The following is a 20632-nucleotide window of genomic DNA, read 5'->3' on the forward strand; positions in this document are numbered from 1 at the left end:
AAACATTGCAAAGTCGGCTTTCCAACCACTAGATCTTCCTGGTGATCTCATCCACCCAGTTCTCCAGAACTGTCTCTGCATGCTTGGTAGGCATGTCCTTAACTCACCGAGGGTTTGAGTCCCATCGGCTACTCTCACCTGGTTTAGCCCGCCTGTCGAAGCAGTGTGCCGGGGTGTGGCCGCTGATATATCCATCAGCTTCTTGGAGCCACAGGTGAGAGCTGGGTGTCAGGTGGGGACCAAAGCTGGCAAACTACTCCAAGGAGCACGACATGTTCCCCAGTCAGAGGTGTTACCCCCTTCCTGACACCCCATACACCTCAAGAATATTAGTATGTAAATGACGATCCTGGAGCCATTTCCCTAAAGGGATCTGTGATAAGGGTGGTATGAAGATGATGTCAATTTGAAATAAGCCGGTTCATGTGGAGAGAAACACTAATGAAAACCAATACCCTCTCTCTGCCTCTTGTCCATTTTATATTGGAAGAACTGTGGTTTTCAATGGTTTTAAGTTTGGTAGGATTGCTTCCCAGTGTCCTTAAAGAGGAAATTAGATGATAACGGCTGCATGCATAGCTTGGCCTTATGATGGTCTTTAAGAAAGGTGGAGGTAGACAGCACTGCATTTCATTCCACCAGGATAGCGAGCTGTTAATTTTAAGACACAGGACATTCTAGAAACAGATTCCCCTGCATGTCCTTTGGGATTTTGGGTGGGATTATGTGTGTGTGATCAGGATTTTTAACGTAGCTTTAAAAACATTTCAGTCATGTCGCTATGATGTCTGCAGTGTGGCAGTTTATAGTAACGTCTAGTACTGGGGCATTGTGCTGCAGACATGTAGCATGATGTCCCCAGGGCTGGCGCTACCATATAGGCATACTAGGCATCCGCCTAGGGTGCTGATTTCAGGGGGGCGCATTTTTTATTTTTTTTTTATTGTTTATAAATTTGGAAATTGATATTTTCCGGGGGGGGAGGGGGGCGCCAGAATCTAACCTTGCCTAGGGCACCAGATAGTCTGGCTGGGTCTGGTGCCAGCCCTGGATATCCCACCTAGTCATATTATCCTGACACCAGGCCAACCAGTCCTAACACTAACTTCTTAATGCTGAGTGCCTAGCGAGGCAGCTGTTAGTACCATTTTTGCAAGTCTTTGGTATGACTCGGCCAAGTTCGAACCCACAATCTCCCACTACCGAGGCAGACGCTCTAACCACTAGGCCACCAGAGCAGTCATTGGGGGTGGGAGAAGATAAACTGTGTTACACCTGCTGAAAGATCACCTCAGATACTAGAACCAATATACAACCCACAACCATGACATAGTACATCAACTGTTGTGTGTTGTCAGAGGGCTTTCAATCAATGCAAACAAAGTGGTATATCTCAGTTGATTGCTGGATATCCAAATGGAAACTGGTGTGTGAAACTTACATAACCACCAACAAAAGCTTGGACAAAGGTGTCTTTGAGAAAAAGCATCAGTTGATTCTTGAGGCATGTAATTGACAATGTAAGCAGCCAAAAATGTCATGATTAGACTAGATTAATATAGAAAACTTACCTGTATGTATGCAAATGTATTGGAAATTATACATCAATATTATACAAGTTTTCTGTATCACATACTAGAACTGCACCTACTAAATACAGCTATAAAAATATACGTGGATGCCTTAGTGACCCATGCAGGTGACTACCATGGGTTCCTAAGTGTGCAAGGATAGCAAAGTGATAACACTGTTATGACTCTGTGGTCTTAAACTAAGTGACAGAAAGAGTCGAAACCAACAAGTTTAGTAAACTAAACAAATAATTTTTTTCCTAAGATGAGAAAGTGAAAATTCATAGACAGTATTGTGAATTAAATTCCCAAAAATTATAAATGTCCTGTGATAAGTTCAATAGCATAGAACATTCCAAATGAATTCCAATTGTCCTGAATATCCTGTTGTGCCACAATGATTTAATCCAGAATGTCTTGAATAAGTCCTTAATAACCCCAAAGTAGTGTTTTAGTCCAAATACTCATTGACCATTTTTCTAATTCCAGTGAATAATTTCAATAAATAATTCTTTTCAAATTTTACATCTGAACACAACTACAACTCTGATGATAGATTCCCAATGACTGATATGAAACAGGAATGAATAATTATTTACCTAACCGCTATTTATATATAAACTGTCACCTGATCAATGAAGCAACAGACTGTTCTAGAAAACTAATCATTTCTAATGGAAAAATTCACCAATTCATAAATGAAACCATCAATTTTCATCATGTATGCCCAGCAAATTGAAATCAAATACATAAATAAAAAATTAATATTTCTACTTTCTTCATTAAATGAATTACATTTTCTTAGCAAATATAGCTTTATTTCAGAATATGTGAATGCATGGTGTAGTAAATGTGGACTACCAAACCCTTCAATGACTGATATGAATGATGCTGTGACTGAAACTGTCAGCTATTCGAGAAGAAAATGAAGACAAAACTGAGTACAGAATCACAATAAAATATAACTTTGTTTAGCAGACAAAGATGTTAACATAATTATATTGAAATGAATGATTCTGCCAACAATTGTATTTGTGTTATGTGGTTATTAAAATTAATTACATTATTCATCTATTTTGTCTGTGTTCATTGCTTCATGAGTAAATTAGCTGCATGCACATTTTTAAAATAACATGCCTCTTGCATAATGCACTTGTGTTTGAAATGTGCCATTATGCCTGTTTTCAGGGTTTGATTTATGCCAATGTCTTACACCTGCAATTTTGGGTTTGCTTTATGCATGTAATACATGCCTATACCTTGCAATGATTTATGCCTGTCATATATGCCTGTACTCTGGTTTGGTTTACGCCTGTGAGTTATGTCTGTAATGTATGCCTGTACTTTGACATGTTTTACGCCTGTGATTTATGCCTGCAATACAACATATTATTTAAATAATTTGCTTCTGTGTACGCCTAAAGAACGCCAATTACACCTGAGAAACGCTAGTATTGCAATTGTTTCTCATATTCCTGAAAAAACAAAGAGCACCAATGTTTTAGGTGTACAATACACCTGTAATATTCCTATGATAGAGGCGTATGCTTTTGTATGGATGTTTACAAATGACTATTATATTAAATTACAATCTAAAATCATGCCCAAAAAATAAGCACACAGTATAGATAAACATAAAACCAAAGTCAAAAACTTTGTTTTCAGAAAAAGAAAGAACATAAATTTAGAAATGTATAGATTGTGTATACTCTCCTTGGAAGAGAACACTCTAACTTACTTCAAAGCAGAATGCTTCAAAAATGCTTGTGTGTGAATTAAGAGGCATCTGTCTGTAGAGAGCATGCTTCACAGAAGGAGGAAAACAGTAACTGAAGAATTAAGGGGATATTGCACCATTCCTGTATCAAGGGGGGACCACTCTAATATATATATATATATATATATATATATATATATATATATATATATATATATATATATATATATATATATATATATATTACCTGTGCATCTATGCACACAATACTGTGTATACATTACCTTTGTAACCATGCACACACATTAATGTGCATGGCTAAAAAGATAATGTATATTCAATATTACTTATCTGAAGAGATGCGCAAGTAATGCATACACAGTATCATGTGCATGGGTGAACATCATTGCATACACAATATTATTCATGTGCAAAGGTAGATGGGTTTAATATAAATAATATATTTATAATATTAATCAATCCAGCCCTATAAAAAGACAAAAATTAATCTGTTCTATCTGTATCATATAGATAAAGGACAATAACTCTTGTACATTACCTCCCCTTGCTGCCACCAAGTGTCGCTTGTTTTTAAGCTGAGAAAAATATCAGTGAGGATGCTTGCATGACTGAGCGGCTGGTGAGTTTTCAAGTAATGTGACCAATGAAGTATTCTTGAAGAAACATAATTTACTGAAAAAATTTGCTTTCTCATTTGAATATATTCCACGTTCACAATAATGTTGGAAGGGTAGTTAACACGAGGAGGGAATGTTGAGCATCATACCTATAGCTTCAGTATCCTTCTAGGGAATAATAAGTGAACAATAACCTTCTCTCCCAACCTGAAAGTTACACACTCTATGGTCAAGCAATTTGTGGCCCCTATATCTGGTTAAGAAGGTGATATTCTTCTTACAGACACAATTTCACTAGCAAATCCAGTGACGCTAAGAACCTGCATTGGTTTTAACTGGATATAGTGATCATCTGGGGCACCACAACGGAACCCACCAGATTCAGAGTTTGACACTGCAGAGCAAAATCTGCCATCTCACCTCTGTCTGCGTGGGTTCAAGTCTAGGATTCGGCCGATGTATGGGAGAAAGCTTGCCAGTAGCTTCTAGTGGGTTGGTGGTTCTTCCCGGGTTTTTTCTCCACCATTAACACTGGCCGCCATACATAGCCTATCGTGTGCTGAAAAATGGCATTAAACCCGACAACAACAACAAAAATCTTATGGAGACACTAATCTATCGAGTTTTCAGAGTATGTAAAGTGTATAATCTTTTTCAGCCATAAATATTAGTCTTGAGGGGTGATATCCTGCTTCCTGGCCTTCATCAGGAAAATTAGTCGTTTGCTTCTATGCACTTCAAGTAGTGCATGACTCTCAGATGGCCCACCAATAGCAACCTATTTTTGGCCCAGTTGCATCATGTGGAAGCAACTGATCTGAAGATAGTTTGGGTCAAGTGAAAGTGCAGATAACTCGTTCACCCTGTATACTATTCAAAATTTATTAGAAATATGTTTTGCAGGAAATCAGGTTAAGTGAGGCTCAGCCTAAAGCCTGTTTTATATTAGTTGAGCCATGTAAAAGCCCAAGACAGAAAATTGGCTGGTAGGTCTGATCTTTATCATGACCAGCAACTCTACTGTCAAGATGCCTGAAATCATGGAGGGTAGCTCTGATGGTAACTATGGCCAACGTTTTCTCCTTTCTAGGGCCAGAAAAAAGTCAACAACTTGAGGGATCGTGGCACTCAATGGGATAATGGTACTCACTAGGTACCAGTCCCTGAAAACATGTCACTTTCCCTCATAAGATTTAGATTGGAGGACCTTCTTGTTCTCGATATCCTCTCCACAATGGATGGTCTAAATTCTTTCTTTCAGAAGGCTCTCCTGGCAAGAGCCAGTTGTGAAGGGAAACGCTGTCCAAGCAGGGTGGACAACCTGTGACCACAGAAAGAGGTTCAGCTTGACCTGAATCTTCCTTGGCAAATCTACTGCTAGACAGAGTAGATTACTAACCCAGGACTTGTCTCATCTAAGAGAGATAATTGGAATTTTGCATGTCTGATCCCTCAATTTCTGTATCATTTTTGGTACCAAGACCATTGGTTGGTAGATACAAGGTCTGGAATCGCTAAAAAATGATTAACATTATCCACAGGTCAAAACTGGGTCTGGAATGGGAGAAATGAAGATGTAAAACTTATGATTCCATCTTGCAAAAAGACATCTTCAGACATCCCTTGCATGAGCGAATTTGAAGAAAGACTGATTGATGGAGTGACCATTCCTTATGAATGACATAGGATACTGAGTCTGCCAGGAATGTGTTTGATTTGTATGCTGATTACATTTATATCAGTTGGTAGCACCAACACAGAATCTGCCAAACCAGAATGTACAGGTTGGAGAATTTGGTGTCCACCTGTAAGAGGAGGTAGATCACCACTACATAATTATCTGACATGACTGTTTTCCCTGATAGTCTGAACTGAAAGGCATTGATGACTGCCTTCATTTCAGGAAGGTTGATGTGGAGAGGCAGCTTCCTTGGCTCCCACATGCTGCTAACCATACTGAAGCCCAACAACAGGTTAGAATTCCTGTTGTAAGCCAACCATGGAGTTTTGTACCAGTGTAATGAAAACATCACTGATACTTGACTTTCAGAAAAGAAATCCTTCGCATACTCTTACAGACAGATGGCCATTAATCTCTCTGGTCTTTGCTCACTGGAGAAGCAGTTGAAGGATAAAGTCTCTTCTTCCTTAATGATATCTGCCAAGGCATTTTCCTTGTAGTCATGCATAGTGTTTGGGGCTGGTTGGGATTTTGAAGATGACAATACCTACTATATATCTTTGAGGGTATCTTTAAAACTGAATTCAGTCCACACTACGATCGGATTGGATTAAGGCTGTTGATCAGGTGCATCTTCACACTCCCTATGTGTAGTATCCTGTTCAGGTTTTGCCTCTATATCTGGATACCCCACCTCCGGTGGCAATGACATCATAAATTTCTTGTGGATAATCCATTAATATATGGTAAATGAAGTCTGATGGATAAACTTTTGTGTGCTGGTACCAGATGTTTGGTTCACTGGAAGCAAGGTTGGCATGTCTGCTGGCCATGCTGAAGGCAGTCTCCACAGTGTCATTATCAGCCATAAGATATATTGTTAAGATCCCCATCAAGGTAGGTGTGTGTAGTTATAAGCCTGGTGAGATGGTTAGATCTATCGCTAAGAACAGTGAAATTGTGGAAAGTCCATTGGCATGGCTAGACAGATTGATCTATAAAAAAGATCCCGAAACTAAGAAAGCTGCAATGGCTGAATGGTTGGGACTGCTCTGGACAGATATGCTGTAGTATAAGATGGATTAAATGGATCCTTTAAAAAAAATATTTGCCTGGGCTAAAAGTGCCAAAAACTAATTGCTTGGACAATCAGGGGGATATATCCCCACTGGGCTGCATAAATTTGGATGGTTGCTGTTGTTGTAGGGTTTGATGGCATTCTTCAGCACATGATAGGCTATACATGGCAGCCAGTATTAATGGTGGAGGAAGAACCAGGGAAAACCCTGAAAAGAACCACCGACCCACAAGAAGCTACTGGCAAGTTTTCTCACATACCCACATTAGCCGAATCTGAGACTCGACCAACTCAGACAGAGATGAGATGGCAGTGATCCGTAATGGAGAGCACTTTAGACCAATCGGCCACTCGGGGCCCCAATTTGGATGGTCATTCCCTCAATATGTCAGAATTACCTGTGAAAGTAAGATAAAGATACAATGGTAAAACCTGCCTGGAATTTATTAATGCATTGTTGTCTCCTGAACCAGTTGACATATCTGTAATCTAAGTCTGGAATATATATTAGTGACTGCAAAAATTGAAAGGACACAATAAAACCCAAAGTACAAAAATTAAAAATGCAGCTTCTTAGCAAGTCACTGAAATAACACCCATTACTAACTGGGGGAGCACACAATAGGCAGTGTGTGCTAAACAATGATAGCATGTTGTGCCATGTGGTCTAAATGGACAAAGTTTGAGAATGTACAAATTCACAAAAATACTGAAAAATTTAAAAAATAATGTATACCACCTATAGAGGAATGATCAAATCACAATAGAAATCTAAATTTTTGGATGGATATTTAAAATTCACATCAACAGTAGCATGAATTTGTGGGAGATTTTTCGTATGATGCTGACTGTACAAAATGGAAGCTTAAATACTAGCAACACATGGTGGCAGCAAGGGGAGATAATGATAGAGTTACTGCCCTTTACCTATATGATAAACACAGAAAAAATGATTTTTTGTTTTTTTAGTAGAGCTGGGTTTGGAAAGTAAAAGGCTTGCATCCCCAACATTAATGTGATTTGGCTTCCGATTATATACATAATACATTTTTCGCTTTTTACAAATGATTTCCATGGAGTTAATATTTTTAGAGAAATGTTTTGATAGTTTGATGAATACGTTTGCGACATATTGGACATTTTCGAAAGGCTGGTGCACATGATTCACAACAGACCAAATGGCCACATGGAAGAAAAATTACTCTAACGGGATTCTCCATGCAGATTTTACATGTTGTCTGCTCCTTCAGCTTTTTATTTTCCTCTTCCAACTTCCCATAGTCTGAAAGAAATTACACAATTTGAAAAGTCAAAGAACTTAGTTTTCCACAGGAAACTCTTCACAGATTGTTTTTAAACATGATGAAAAAGACAACATTTCATGATAACTGTTTATAATTTTGTGTTCATATTTATATTACAGTGAGATAAAAATATGCAATGTTGGGATATCCTCTTATTTTCTCAAAATATAAAATACTACAATAGTAATTGCTGAGAGTTACTCCAGGAATAAAGATTGTGGGATTGGAAGGCATATTTTAAACTAGAGTTCCTCAAGGGGATTGATGCTGTACTTGCTAAAAAGAACTTTGATACAAACCATCAGTTCAAAATGAGTAGTGATCTCTGTGTGTGTTATGTGGATTTTTAACATAGCTTAAACAAGTTTTCAGTCATATCGCTACAATGTGTGCAGTGTGGAAGCTTATAGTGATGTCTAGTACTGGGACATCATGCTGCAGACATCACAAGAAGTCTTGTAGCAAAAACCCTTGCAGTGATGCTTCCATGATTTGATACAAATGACAGGAAAGGCATCAATTGTTCAAGCCCTGTAGGACATGTGTTTCTCTTATAAATAATTAGAGGAATTTCTAAGCATAATTCTTTTTGTATTAACATACATCAGCCAGCTTTGGAATAGAGAGGTATTTTGATCAAATTAATATCCTTAATTCTTCTTTAGATTCTTGTTTATTCAATATGCCACATTGAGTACATTTTAAAAGTATGATCTTTGACTAATTTATGGGAGTCTGCATGGATCACTGCTTTCAAAGTGCACAGATTCATACAAATTTTGTGTAATTTTTGCACAATTGAGCAAACTGGCAGCGTCTCTACCAGTGCAGTGCTAAAACAAAACTAGCCTGATGCCCGGGACACCTCTAATTTCAGATGAGACCTGTATTCTATTTGAAGTGCCCTTCAGGCTTGTCATACAAAAATAAAACACCAATCAACACTAACACTAATCACTGATCATATGGCCAAAATACAGAATTTTATTTTGAGGTTGTTGAAAGACTAGTAAATTATTAATATTTTATTCCCATGTAGGCCCCTTACCCATATGAACATTGTCTACTTACTGTACTTTTATCAAAGGCTTTTTATTGAAAGCTGTAAAACATGTATACCAAGTGAAGCATGTGACCTATGAATAGGGAACAGATTGCCCAGATCACCCATAACTAATGTTCATTTGGCTTTAACATATATGTATTCATAGGGACTCGTATCACCGCTTACAGTTTACCTATAAATTTTATATGAACTGTATACTGTACTTATATAGTGCATATATGTTTTATAGGAAATTGTAAGCAACAATATAAGACCCTGTGCATATAATTCTACAGGAAGTTGGATTAAAATTCAATTTTAAGTCAGTGTACCACTAATAATGATTTGTAGTATTAATGGATATAAAATAATAAAAACTGAAAGAAACATTATTTTTATGTTTTCTGTCCATGTATTACAGAAACCAGTAAACATGTTTTTAGGAGTTAAAGTAAGAAAGGAATCAGAGATGGTCCATGATGGCTTTTGCATATTTGATTCTAAAACTTGACTGTCCTTGGGTGGAGGAGATAAAAAGGTGAGACTGACAAAAACAAATTTTGGGCACATGTAAATTGGAGTCAGGGCTTGTGGAGTTTGTGTTTGGGTCTATGATCTTTTTAAAGTCAATAACCCTGGGTCTGTGTCTGGAAAAAAAAATGTTTCTTTTGAGAACTGCCATGGTAATGTTATTATTCATTCAGAAGGATTAGCAATAACAAAATATTCAAGATGACCATGTGGTGGCCATTCTCAATTTTCAAGATGATCACTGTGGTGTCCATGTTCACTTAATACCAGCCAGACATAAAATAAAGTCTTCTGGTGAAAACACCATGGCAATATTAATTTCCTTTGGAAGGAGTAGCATCAAGCAAAAACAATATTTTCAAGATGGCTTCACAGTGGCTATAAAGACATCAGATTGGCACCATTGTCATTTAAGACCAACTTCTATTACGTCTTCTGGTGAAAACCCCATGACAATATGACTTTATGATCAAGTGGAGTATTCATAACAAGATTTCAAGATGGCTGCAGTGGTCACTGTTGTAACTTTACTGGACATCAATCAGTACCATTTTCATTTAGAACCAACTAGACATCATCAAAATTCTGGTGAAAATCCCATGGCAATATGATTTTCTGCTCAAGAAAAGCAGTGATACCAAAGTTTTCAAGATGGCAACTGTAGCAGCCATAATAGACATTGCACAGGCACTATTTTCATTTTGGACAAACTAGACACCATAAGACGTCTTTTAGTGAATACCCATGTTGACATGATCATCTGTTAAAGTGTAGTAGTATTAATAAGATTTCAAGACTGCCAATGTGGCAACTTTATTGGATGTCCAAGTAGTACCATTTTCAAACAGATCAACTGCGTAAGTCTTCTGGCAAAAACCCCATATCAATAAGACACGCTGTTGAGGAGACATAGCTACAACATGATGGTCACTGTTGTTGCCATACTCGACATCAGACTGACTCCATATTCACTGAGGACCAACTAGACATAAGAAGTATTTTAGTGAAAATCTGATGTTGTTATGACCGTCTATTCAGGATTAGCAATAACAAGATTTTCACAAATTCTTATGAAGGTACAAAGTCAAAAAATGAAATTTTCATTCAGACATAATGGGTATCTTTTTGTCCTCAACATCAAATGGCTACTTTCTTATCCCAAGTAAAAGTCATCCACAATGTTTATTCCTGGAAAAAGTCACTATAATGTAAACGAAAGTGACAGTGACCTTGACCTTAGAAATTATGATTCCAAATTGGATTAATTCTTTCATTAAGAATAGTTTTCCTGTAAAATCTGGAAAAGCTAGGTGCTGTTGAACTTAGGTTAATGCCAAGAAAAGGAAAAGCAAATGGACAGAGATACAGACAACCTCATAGCAAAATTTCTCCTCTGCTTATAGGTGGGCATATTCAAAACACAGTGGTATCTTGCTGAAGAGTTCTTTTGCAAAAATTTAAAGTAATATTTTGTAGAGAATTTTGTTTGGTCATCAGCTCATTCTGTTTTGTGCAGTCCTCCCAATGATATTTATCACACATTCCAATTTACGTGCGACTTTTTCTGCTCATGGATGAAGGCCATTCGAGATCAACCTACCCACCAAGAGTGCACTAAGTGACACTTAAGATAACAACATTGTGCTTGTGCCAGCAAGGATGTCTGAAATTCTTTTTAGAAATTTTAGTATTAAAAAACAAGTTCAATAAGTCCTGCTTGCTTCATAACATTAAGTTTTGTTTATAACAAATTCCATGTCATAAACTGAAGTGTTTATGCTCTTTGTGATGACTACAAGACTTTGTATAGCTGTAAGTACATACTTAAATAATGATCTACAATCCACAGTCGTTATAAGGCATTGGTGTGTGGGGGGGAACCACCCTTTTGGTATCAGAATTTGAAGGCAGGAACATGGCAAAGCATTGTTCCTGGCCATAACATCTGACTTTGGGTGAGTTTCCATTGGATACCTGCACATCTAATGGTTTAAATCAGTCACACTTTCCAACAGAACAAGCAAAGCGAAACCTAAAGCAGGCTAGGTCACCAGACTAATTCAGTGGCTAAAATGGTGGTGGGGGGAGAGGCTAATCTGTAATTCTTCTAAACATTCAGCACACAAATTAAGTGCACATAAACTTTCTAAACATCTGGCACAAGAATTACCTCTATTTTCCATTTCTTCTGGGTCTAAGGAGTGAAATTCTTCATCTTCACTAATGAGTGCAGCAACTGCTTGGCCATGGTTACCTGTCCCCTCTGACTGACCTCCCTCTGCCCCTCTTGGTCTCTGTTCTCTCTGCTCAGACCCCTCACGATTTTGAGCCACCACCTCTTTCTTAACACTACCCTCTGACACTCCTGGTAGGTAGACAAAAAGATCAAATGAATTCTTGATTACAAATGCCTTTTTGCAGATAATAGGAATGTATGATTTCTAGTCCTCTAAAGCAAAGTATGTCTCCACATTTTTATGTAGTATAACACTCCCATTCAAATCCCACCATCTTCATGTAGTACAGCGCTGTCTATCAAATCCCACCATCTTCCCTGTAGTACAGCACTCCCTATCAAATCCCACCATCTTCCCTATAGTACAGCACTCCCTATCAAATCCCACCATCTTCATGTAGTACAGCACTCTCTATCAAATCCCACCATCTTCCCTGTAGTACAGCACTCCCTATCAAATCCCACCATCTTCCCTGTAGTACAGCACTCCCTATCAAATCCCACCATCTTCAGGTAGTACAGCACTTCCTATCAAATCCCACCATCTTCCCTGTAGCATAATACTCCCTATCCAAATCCCACCATGTTCCCTGAATCATAACACTCCCTATTAAATCCCACCATTTTCCCTGTAGTATAACACTCCCTATCTAATCCCACTACTTTCCAGTAGTATAACACTCCCTACCTAATCCCACTACTTTCCAGTAGTATAACACTACCTATTAAATCCACCATTTCCTGTGGTATAACACCCTTTATCAAATCCCACCATTTTTTCTGTAGTATAACACTCCCTATCTAATCCCACTACTTTCCAGTAGTATAACACTCCCTACCTAATCCCACTACTTTCCAGTAGTATAACACTCCCTATCAAATCCCAACATTTCCTGTGGTATAACACCCTTTATCAAATCCCACCATTTTCCTTACCTGATGCCAAGTAGTATGTCTGAAAGCACTATTGTTCACAAAGTCAAGTAACTTCCAATGAAAAATAATTCAGAGGTTCTGTCTTTATATATCTTTGCTGAGTCAGATGTGTCAATCGTGTAGAGGGGGCCTTGAGCCAATCCAGAAGTAGGGAAATCCCTCGGCCCTGGCTCCTGATGATACCCTGGGGAAATGTTGCACCCCAACATATACCGGATGCCATTTCCTTCCTGTCTCATCTTCATACAAAACTATATTATGCAGTGAATTTATTTACTCCCACTGTCAGCACGATTGGCCAGTCATGCAAACAACTCATTTAGCAGCTACACATGCTTAAGAAGAAAACTGCCTATGAAATGAAATTTTGTCCAGCTAGCTTGCACTTGTTAGGATGATAGTTCAAACAGCCCAATTCAGTTACTCAATGCAGACTCTCATTATTTTAAGACAAGGTACATGTTATATTTCTTAATGTCAGGCATTATCAACTCCAAATATTAATAACAACCCAAACTGTCTTTATGGAAAAAAGCCACATAAACATTTATGAACTGAGATAGAGAGAAAGAAGGAGAAACAAAAGATAAAACTGGACTGAGGAGTCATTTAAGGAAAACCAGTAGTTATATTTATACTAAAATTATACTACACTGTATACAACTGAACTATAACAAACTGCAAATTTGGTATACTATTTAGAACCACATCATAGTAATCAAAGTATGGATTAAGTGGCACTTTCTGTCATGCTTTTTCTACCATCTGCCAGGGTTGTGTTGAATTTTTTTTTTTTAAAAATCCATACTACATCTCTATTTCTAAATGTATTACATATCCATGGTGAAGCTCAAAAGTCAATCATTATTTATTTATTAGTTTATTGTTAAATCTTAACAATGAACATCTGCACGTTCAAACCACATTTCATAACAAACTGACAAGTATCATTTTAATTTTATGTGCAGCAGACTTCATGGAAATTTATGGCAATGCAGATTCTGCTAAATTAGTAATATGATTTTCATCACCATGTTATTGTTCTGTTTTACAAAGCAAAACCCCTCCCTTTTGCCCTCAAGCATCTCTTGCCTGGAACATATGTGTCATTGCAGAATAGAAATAGAGTGGTTAAGGCCCCTGATGCCTAAGATGCTGAAGGAACGTTTGTGACTAAACTTTAATCTTTCATAATGGTCGTAAAATGTGCTTTTTGGATTTTATACAACACAAAGTGAATTTCAACTGACATTACTTCTCCATGCCATAATTATTCAATCAAATTTGTTCAGTGCTTTAAACAAAGAAGAAATCTGATCGTCACACATGCTTCTCTAATGATCTACAAAATAAAAATGGAGTCAAACAATTTGCACATTAACTGTGGCAAAAAAGACACAATGTACTTCTAAATCAAAATAGAATACCCAACCTAATCTGTGTTTATCACCTGTCCACTTTGTTGATATGAAAACCACGTTGTTGATATGAAAAGGTGATACAGAATGAAGAATAAATTCCAAGAAGAAATAAACCAATTTAAAAGTTCCTTGAAAGAAATGATGTCACCATTCATTTGGGAGGAGAAGAGATAACCATACGGGTATACTAGATTGACATACACACCAGACATGCTTTCATTCGAGTCAGAGACATGTTTTTCAATCCTGGTGCCTTATACTGCTAAATGCATCTAATAACCAAGCCTCACACCAAGAGTTCTTATGATATTTTGTCATGATCAACATAAAAATGTGCTATGAGGATAAAAACTTAATATTTTCTTGTGAACTGTACAAAGACTGAAGTCTGTTAAATTAATAGTGACAATTAATTCAATCCATTTTTTACTCAATAGGTGCATCTCAAAGCATTTAGAACTCTGTTTTATTTCCCTCACCTTGCCTGTGAAAAAATTTGTTGTTTGATACCAATACAAACATAATTTTTTTGACGTTTTTCTGTACTGGCAACCTTAGACACTAAGGTTGCACTAAGCTATAGTTAATTTGGGTGGTATTCTAAGTGAACTAAAGGATAATAATCAACACCTGTAATACTGCCAAATGATAAGAATAAGTGTTGCATTTCAAGAAATAATTACCACATTCCTACATAACAGATGTAGATAACCAAGTAAATGCTATGATATAAATAGTTTCATGTTGTTCTTAATTTCCTGTGCATCTGCATGTAAATGCATAAACTATTGACTATTGGCATTATATAATAAGAGGTTAAAAATTTCCCAACATTTTCCAAATTAGAGTCTTTGCTTTTTTAATCATTTATTAATAGAAGTATGGTAAAGATCTGAAACAAACTAAGAAAACTGAAACCATTCCAAGCTTTCATAGAAAACATTATGGACATTCAGATTATGTGCAATAATGCAAGGTATTTATGACCTGAGAAAACACCATCCCAACCTGCAACTCTGTGCAGTTACATATAGGTAGAAACGGTAACTCAAAATAACCGTAATTTATCTGGTGACCAGAAACAAACTCTATACCTTTGGTCAATTTCATACATCATAGGAAGAGGAAGTTAACTGTGACTATAGTGCAAAAATAACTGTTCAAATGCATCCTGAGGATGAAAATTCTTCATTAACAGAGTCTACTAGAAACCTTAGTCTCACAGGTAGGAAATAAATGTGACAAATGATCCAGACAGTAGTAGCTACTGAACAGCTGTGAAGTTTAATGAGACTTGTTTTCCATAACTGATTGCATTTTTGCTTGTGTTGCTCTTTAATAACTCCAAAATTTTGTAATTTGGCATAAATCAACTAATGACAGAATCTGTTTCACTCAATCCTCCCTCCCCACCACCCTTTCATCTTATGTCTGAAGTTAACTCAATAAATATATCCCCACATTATGTCTTTCACAAAAATTTTAAAATTTTATGACTATACCATGCCTCCAGAAATGCCTGTATATGCCAGACATGTCCGACTGTAACAAACTTTTAACCAATCACAAAATACTCCTGTCAAAGTTATGAAACTAAATCTGATTCTTTGACTTAACTCGATTCATTTTCTTCATTACCAAATAATCTGCCAACCCAGTGAACCCATCTATACTGCTATGTGTAGAGTCTGGGTTTTTACTTACCTTTACTGCCCTGTTTTAGATATTTCAATATTTATGTTGGGATATGAGGTTTGAGTGCATTTCCTATAAAAAAATAAAACATGGAATTCATCAAAACCACATGAAAGTAAAATGAAAAGGTCACACTGGACAGGGTCTAGCAAACTTACATAACTCTGTAATAAAACCCTACTTTCTTCATATTGATAATTTTATCATATAGGCCTGTATTTGAAGCTTGATCACAACTGGATCAGAAATATATCTCCCATAGTTGCAATAAACTCAGCCAATCAGATCCAAGGTTACATCATCAGTATGTGTGGATCTCCATATTTAACCCATCCATGATCTTGATGATACAAGCCCATTCCTGAATTTTGATCAAAATCAGAACAGACATATGGCTTCACAAGGCAACAAGTTCAATGAATGACATGCTCAAACATGTCTTGAATAATTCTGTATCTCGATCATTACTGAAACTGTCCAAGATTTTTTTATAAGCACATATTCCAAATTGTATCAAAATCATAACATGCATGAAACTTGTTCATTATTAAACTCGTCCAAGATCTTTCTGATATAAGCACAAGTTTCAAGTTTGATCAGAAATCCAGAATGTTAACAAGGTCAGCCAATCAGATCCTAGATTATCTCATCAACATGCATGAATCTATTTATAGAACACATCCAAGACCTTCTCAATATCTACTTGATGCAAGTTTGATCAAAATCAGGTCAGAAATATGGTTTCCAGAGTAGTCAAATTCCCATCCAATCAGATGCAAAATCACTTTATTAACATGTGGATCTGACTCATTATTGAACTTGTCCAAGATCTTAATAATTTAAGCATATGTTTCAAGTCAGAACACAAATGAATCAGGAATATGACCTCCAGAGTCATTACAAACATGCTCAGTAAATCATATGCAGTATCACCTAACTAGTATGATCAGTATGTGATACTTGCATTTATTATCAAATTCATCCATTATCTTAATGACAAATATCACGCTGGATCAAAATCTGATAAAAATTGCAGTCTCCATAGTTAAAACAAACAACTGTTGATGGACAGACAATCAAAGATGCATAAAGGATGCAGGGCCATAACATGTACTTAGTTAAGATACTTTCTATCAAATTTGATTGAATTCTGCACAGTGGTTTCATTTCAATTTAATTTTTTTAATATTATATTTTGCAATTGTTGCCATTTTGGATGGCATAATGTCATAATTTGTACAAAACCAAAAGTCCTTCATCCTAAGGTAAAATTTTGGTCTAATTATGTTAAGTGCTTTTTGAGTATTCATTTATGAGGTTTTATATTTTTCCTCACTGTGACCATATTTATTCGCCAATAAATTTGCAAAATAGGAGTCCCTTTAAAGGGATCGACACTCTGCTAGCCAAAAATATTTCCAGGAATCGGAAATAGGACCATTTTTTTTTCTTCTTCATCACTGTTGAGTGTTGAAACCATCTCTGACATTCATTAAGCACAAACAAGATTTTCAAGATAGGCACAACTGCTGTCAATTAACACTAACTGGACCTCACATGAAGTCATGTGTTAAAAATCTTATGTCAATATGACCATCCAATGAGAAGTAGCTGCAACAAGATGTTCAAGATGGCTGTCATAGTGCCATACTGCGTGTTATATCAAGACTATTTTCACTTATGATTAACAAGAATAAGTAGTTTTTTCACGAAAACCCTATGTTGATATGACCATCCAATGAGTAGCAAGATGGATGTAAGATCAACATTATATTTGTTTACGACCAACCAGAGTCCTTAAGAAGTCTTCTGGTGAAAACTATTTCACTTAAGTAGTTGTTGTTGGGTTTAACGCCATTTTTCATCAAAAGATAGGCTATACATGGCAGCCAGTATAACTGGTGGAGAAAGAACCCTGGAAAAGTCCAGGAAGAACCACTGATGCACAAGAAGCTACTGGCAAGCTTTCTCATGCACCCACATTAAGCCAATCCTGAGACTCGAACCCATGCAGACAGAAGTGATGACAGTGATCCAGAATGGTGAGCACTTTAGACCAATCGAGGCCCCCTTCACTTAAGTAAACAAAGGGCTTCACTCATATGAGCTCTTACAGTGTGATTTTTGTCACAGTCTGAGTTGCGTGACATAATGAGTATTGTAAGTGTTATGTCACAGTATGAGCTGTCACTCATAAATTATGTCATTGTATTACATCAAAATATGAATTATGTCTCTTGTATCTGAGTTGTGTTAAATCACAGTGTGATACTAACAGGGTTCATACAGAATTCTGAATGATAAATTCAAAGACTTTTCCTAAACTTTCAAAGACCACAAACATAGATTTCCATGACCTATTTTCGCTAACATTTAGTATACAAGTTAAGACACATGAGAAAACAATGAATGCAAATACTACAGTATTGTTTAATGATGAAATGAAACTGAATGGGCCATTAAAATAAAGAAACCAGGAAAACTTGACTACATCCGAATATAACAACCTTAGACAATGTTATTTGTGATTATGGAAAGAAATTAAAATGTTCAGGTTTATTTAAATTTTCAAAGACTTTTAAAGACCTCAGGGCAAACTGCTCGATTTTCCCAAACTTTCAAGGCCTTGAAAATGCTACCTCATTTTTCTCCAAACTATCAAAGACCTTCAAAGACCAAATGAACCTTGACTATGTTATTTCACTAATAGCTGTGAATCTTATGTAATAAGAGAATACATGGATATTTCAATTGTGTGTACTTAAAAAATTCTACTGTGGATCAAAGCAAGACATTAGACTGAACAAAACACTGTCAAAAATGCTTGCCCTTTCTTGTGTTATAGGTCAACTGAAATAAATGTGCAGTATATTTATGTAAATATTATTGTACACACTAAATAGCATGATCCAACTTCTGCAAGAGCAGATTTATTACTAAATAATAGTTAAACACACTGATATAAATTTGTCTGATAAAAGTACTATGTATGAGGTGACCAGTCAACCTGGAAAAGTTGAATGTTGAGTCTGGGGGTAAGCAGGTTACTTATCATTAATTACTGCATACTTTGAAGTTCAAGGCACCTAACCTTCCCTTTTAAGTCACTACTCCAAAGCAAGGATAAAGTTCCCAGTATCTTGATACCTATCTAAAATTCATTCTGATGAATTGTTTATTATCTAGATTTATTTTTCACATTTGACATGCAAGATGATATCAACCTGTTGTTTTGTTATTACAGATGTATCTCCCATTAGCCACAGGTACAACATAGATAACCAGTGTTACACTCAACCTTAAGTCTTGCCCATATTCATGTAATGATGCATAGGTCTGACTTGTAACATGGATGGGACCCACTGTGTTTTGTTATTACAGATCTATTACTAATAAGATATATATGCAACACAGAAAACATGTTACATGGAACCCACTGGCTCACCATTACTGATGCAATTCTTTAACACCCTATATCTGGCTTGTAACATCTTTAAATCAAGTTTTCACCATCATCACCATAAAAGTGATGCCTGGGTCTAATTACACTTAGGTGAGACAATATTCATTACAAAGTTTTTGAAGGTTCAAATAGTTTTGTTGAAAAGTCTAACCATCTCTCTGCATTGATCTTCCTCTTGTATTTCCATTTCCTCCAACACTGGTATTCTGTCCTTTACCCTCATCTTTCCCCTGTCCTTGACTTGTTGCATTGGTGCTCTGTGTTGTTCCAGTGGCAGAAGTTGAAGTTGAAACAGATGTTGTGCTAGAGGTTCCCTGTGTGGTAGAGGTACAATGCAATTAAATAATTTATCTCCAGGATAACAGAATTACCCAACTATTCTAAATTAGAAACATCTTGCATATATCTGGTATGCATAAAGTTGCTCTTGTGCTGCTTTTGCTCATGCAGCATCTCAAATTTTTTTAACATCTTATCAATTTGTTTTCCATTTCTATGGGCAATTATCACCATCCTACATTCTGTGTAGTAATAAGAATGTAAAAAAGAAATAGCTGTACTGAACAGTCTTATCTGTATCTTTATTAAGGGCTTTTATCACCATCATGTATTCTGTGTAGTAACAAAACTGTAGACAGGAAATCATGGGCTATACTGGACACAGTCTTATCTGTATCTTATTAAGGGCTTTTATCACCATCCTGTATTCTGTGTAGTAACAAGACTGTAGACAAGAAATCATGGTCTGTACTGAAGATGGTCTTACTGCATCTTTCTTTATTATCAGCTTTTATCACCATCCTATATTCTGTACAGTAACAAATCTGTAGACAGGAAATCATGGGCTATACCGGACACAGTCTTATCTGTATCTTTCTTTATCACGGGCTTTTATCACTGTCCTGTATTCAAGTTTTCACAAGACTGTATTAGGAAAATCAAAAGCTATATGGAACACTGTTGTGCAAGTAAACCACTCATTCTCCCTGCAAATGACTTTCTAAAGAAAGAAAAGAATAACTTGAACAAAATAAAAGATCAACCTAAATCCTTTACACTGACAATATTGGCAATAATACTATCAATGTTATCACAGTAAAATTGACACCAAGGCCTCACTATATGCAAATACATGCTAGATATTAATCAATCAGTAAATTTTATTAAAGTAAGAAACATTAAAAAGTCAAGTACAAATTGCTCTTGTCAGGACCTCAAAATATTGTGTTCTATGTGATGTCCTATAAACGGAATTGTGTCCCTTCCTGCTTTTATGCACAAAGAATCTGAATCTTAAAGCATCTGAGGTATTACTG

At 36.4% G+C, this 20632-nt stretch overlaps 1 protein-coding gene across 1 annotated transcript in view; it reads right to left on the bottom strand.

Moving 5' to 3' along the window:
- Positions 1-3750: 3750 nt before the first annotated feature.
- Positions 3751-20632, bottom strand: part of LOC149786751 (uncharacterized) — a 74255-nt gene continuing 57373 nt past the window's right edge. Inside the window, exons 7-9 of the mRNA XM_089977271.1 lie at positions 19468-19630; positions 11736-11930; positions 3751-7967 (exon numbers count right to left, since the gene is read on the bottom strand). Coding sequence (XP_089833397.1) covers positions 7774-7967; positions 11736-11930; positions 19468-19630 — 552 coding nt within the window. The 3' untranslated portion in view covers positions 3751-7773. The remainder of the gene's footprint in view (positions 7968-11735; positions 11931-19467; positions 19631-20632) is intronic.

Source organism: Sinohyriopsis cumingii, chromosome 12 (genome assembly GCF_028554795.1).
Source record: "Sinohyriopsis cumingii isolate HCF-2022 chromosome 12, ASM2855479v2, whole genome shotgun sequence".
Classification (NCBI taxonomy): Eukaryota; Metazoa; Mollusca; class Bivalvia; order Unionida; family Unionidae; genus Sinohyriopsis; species Sinohyriopsis cumingii.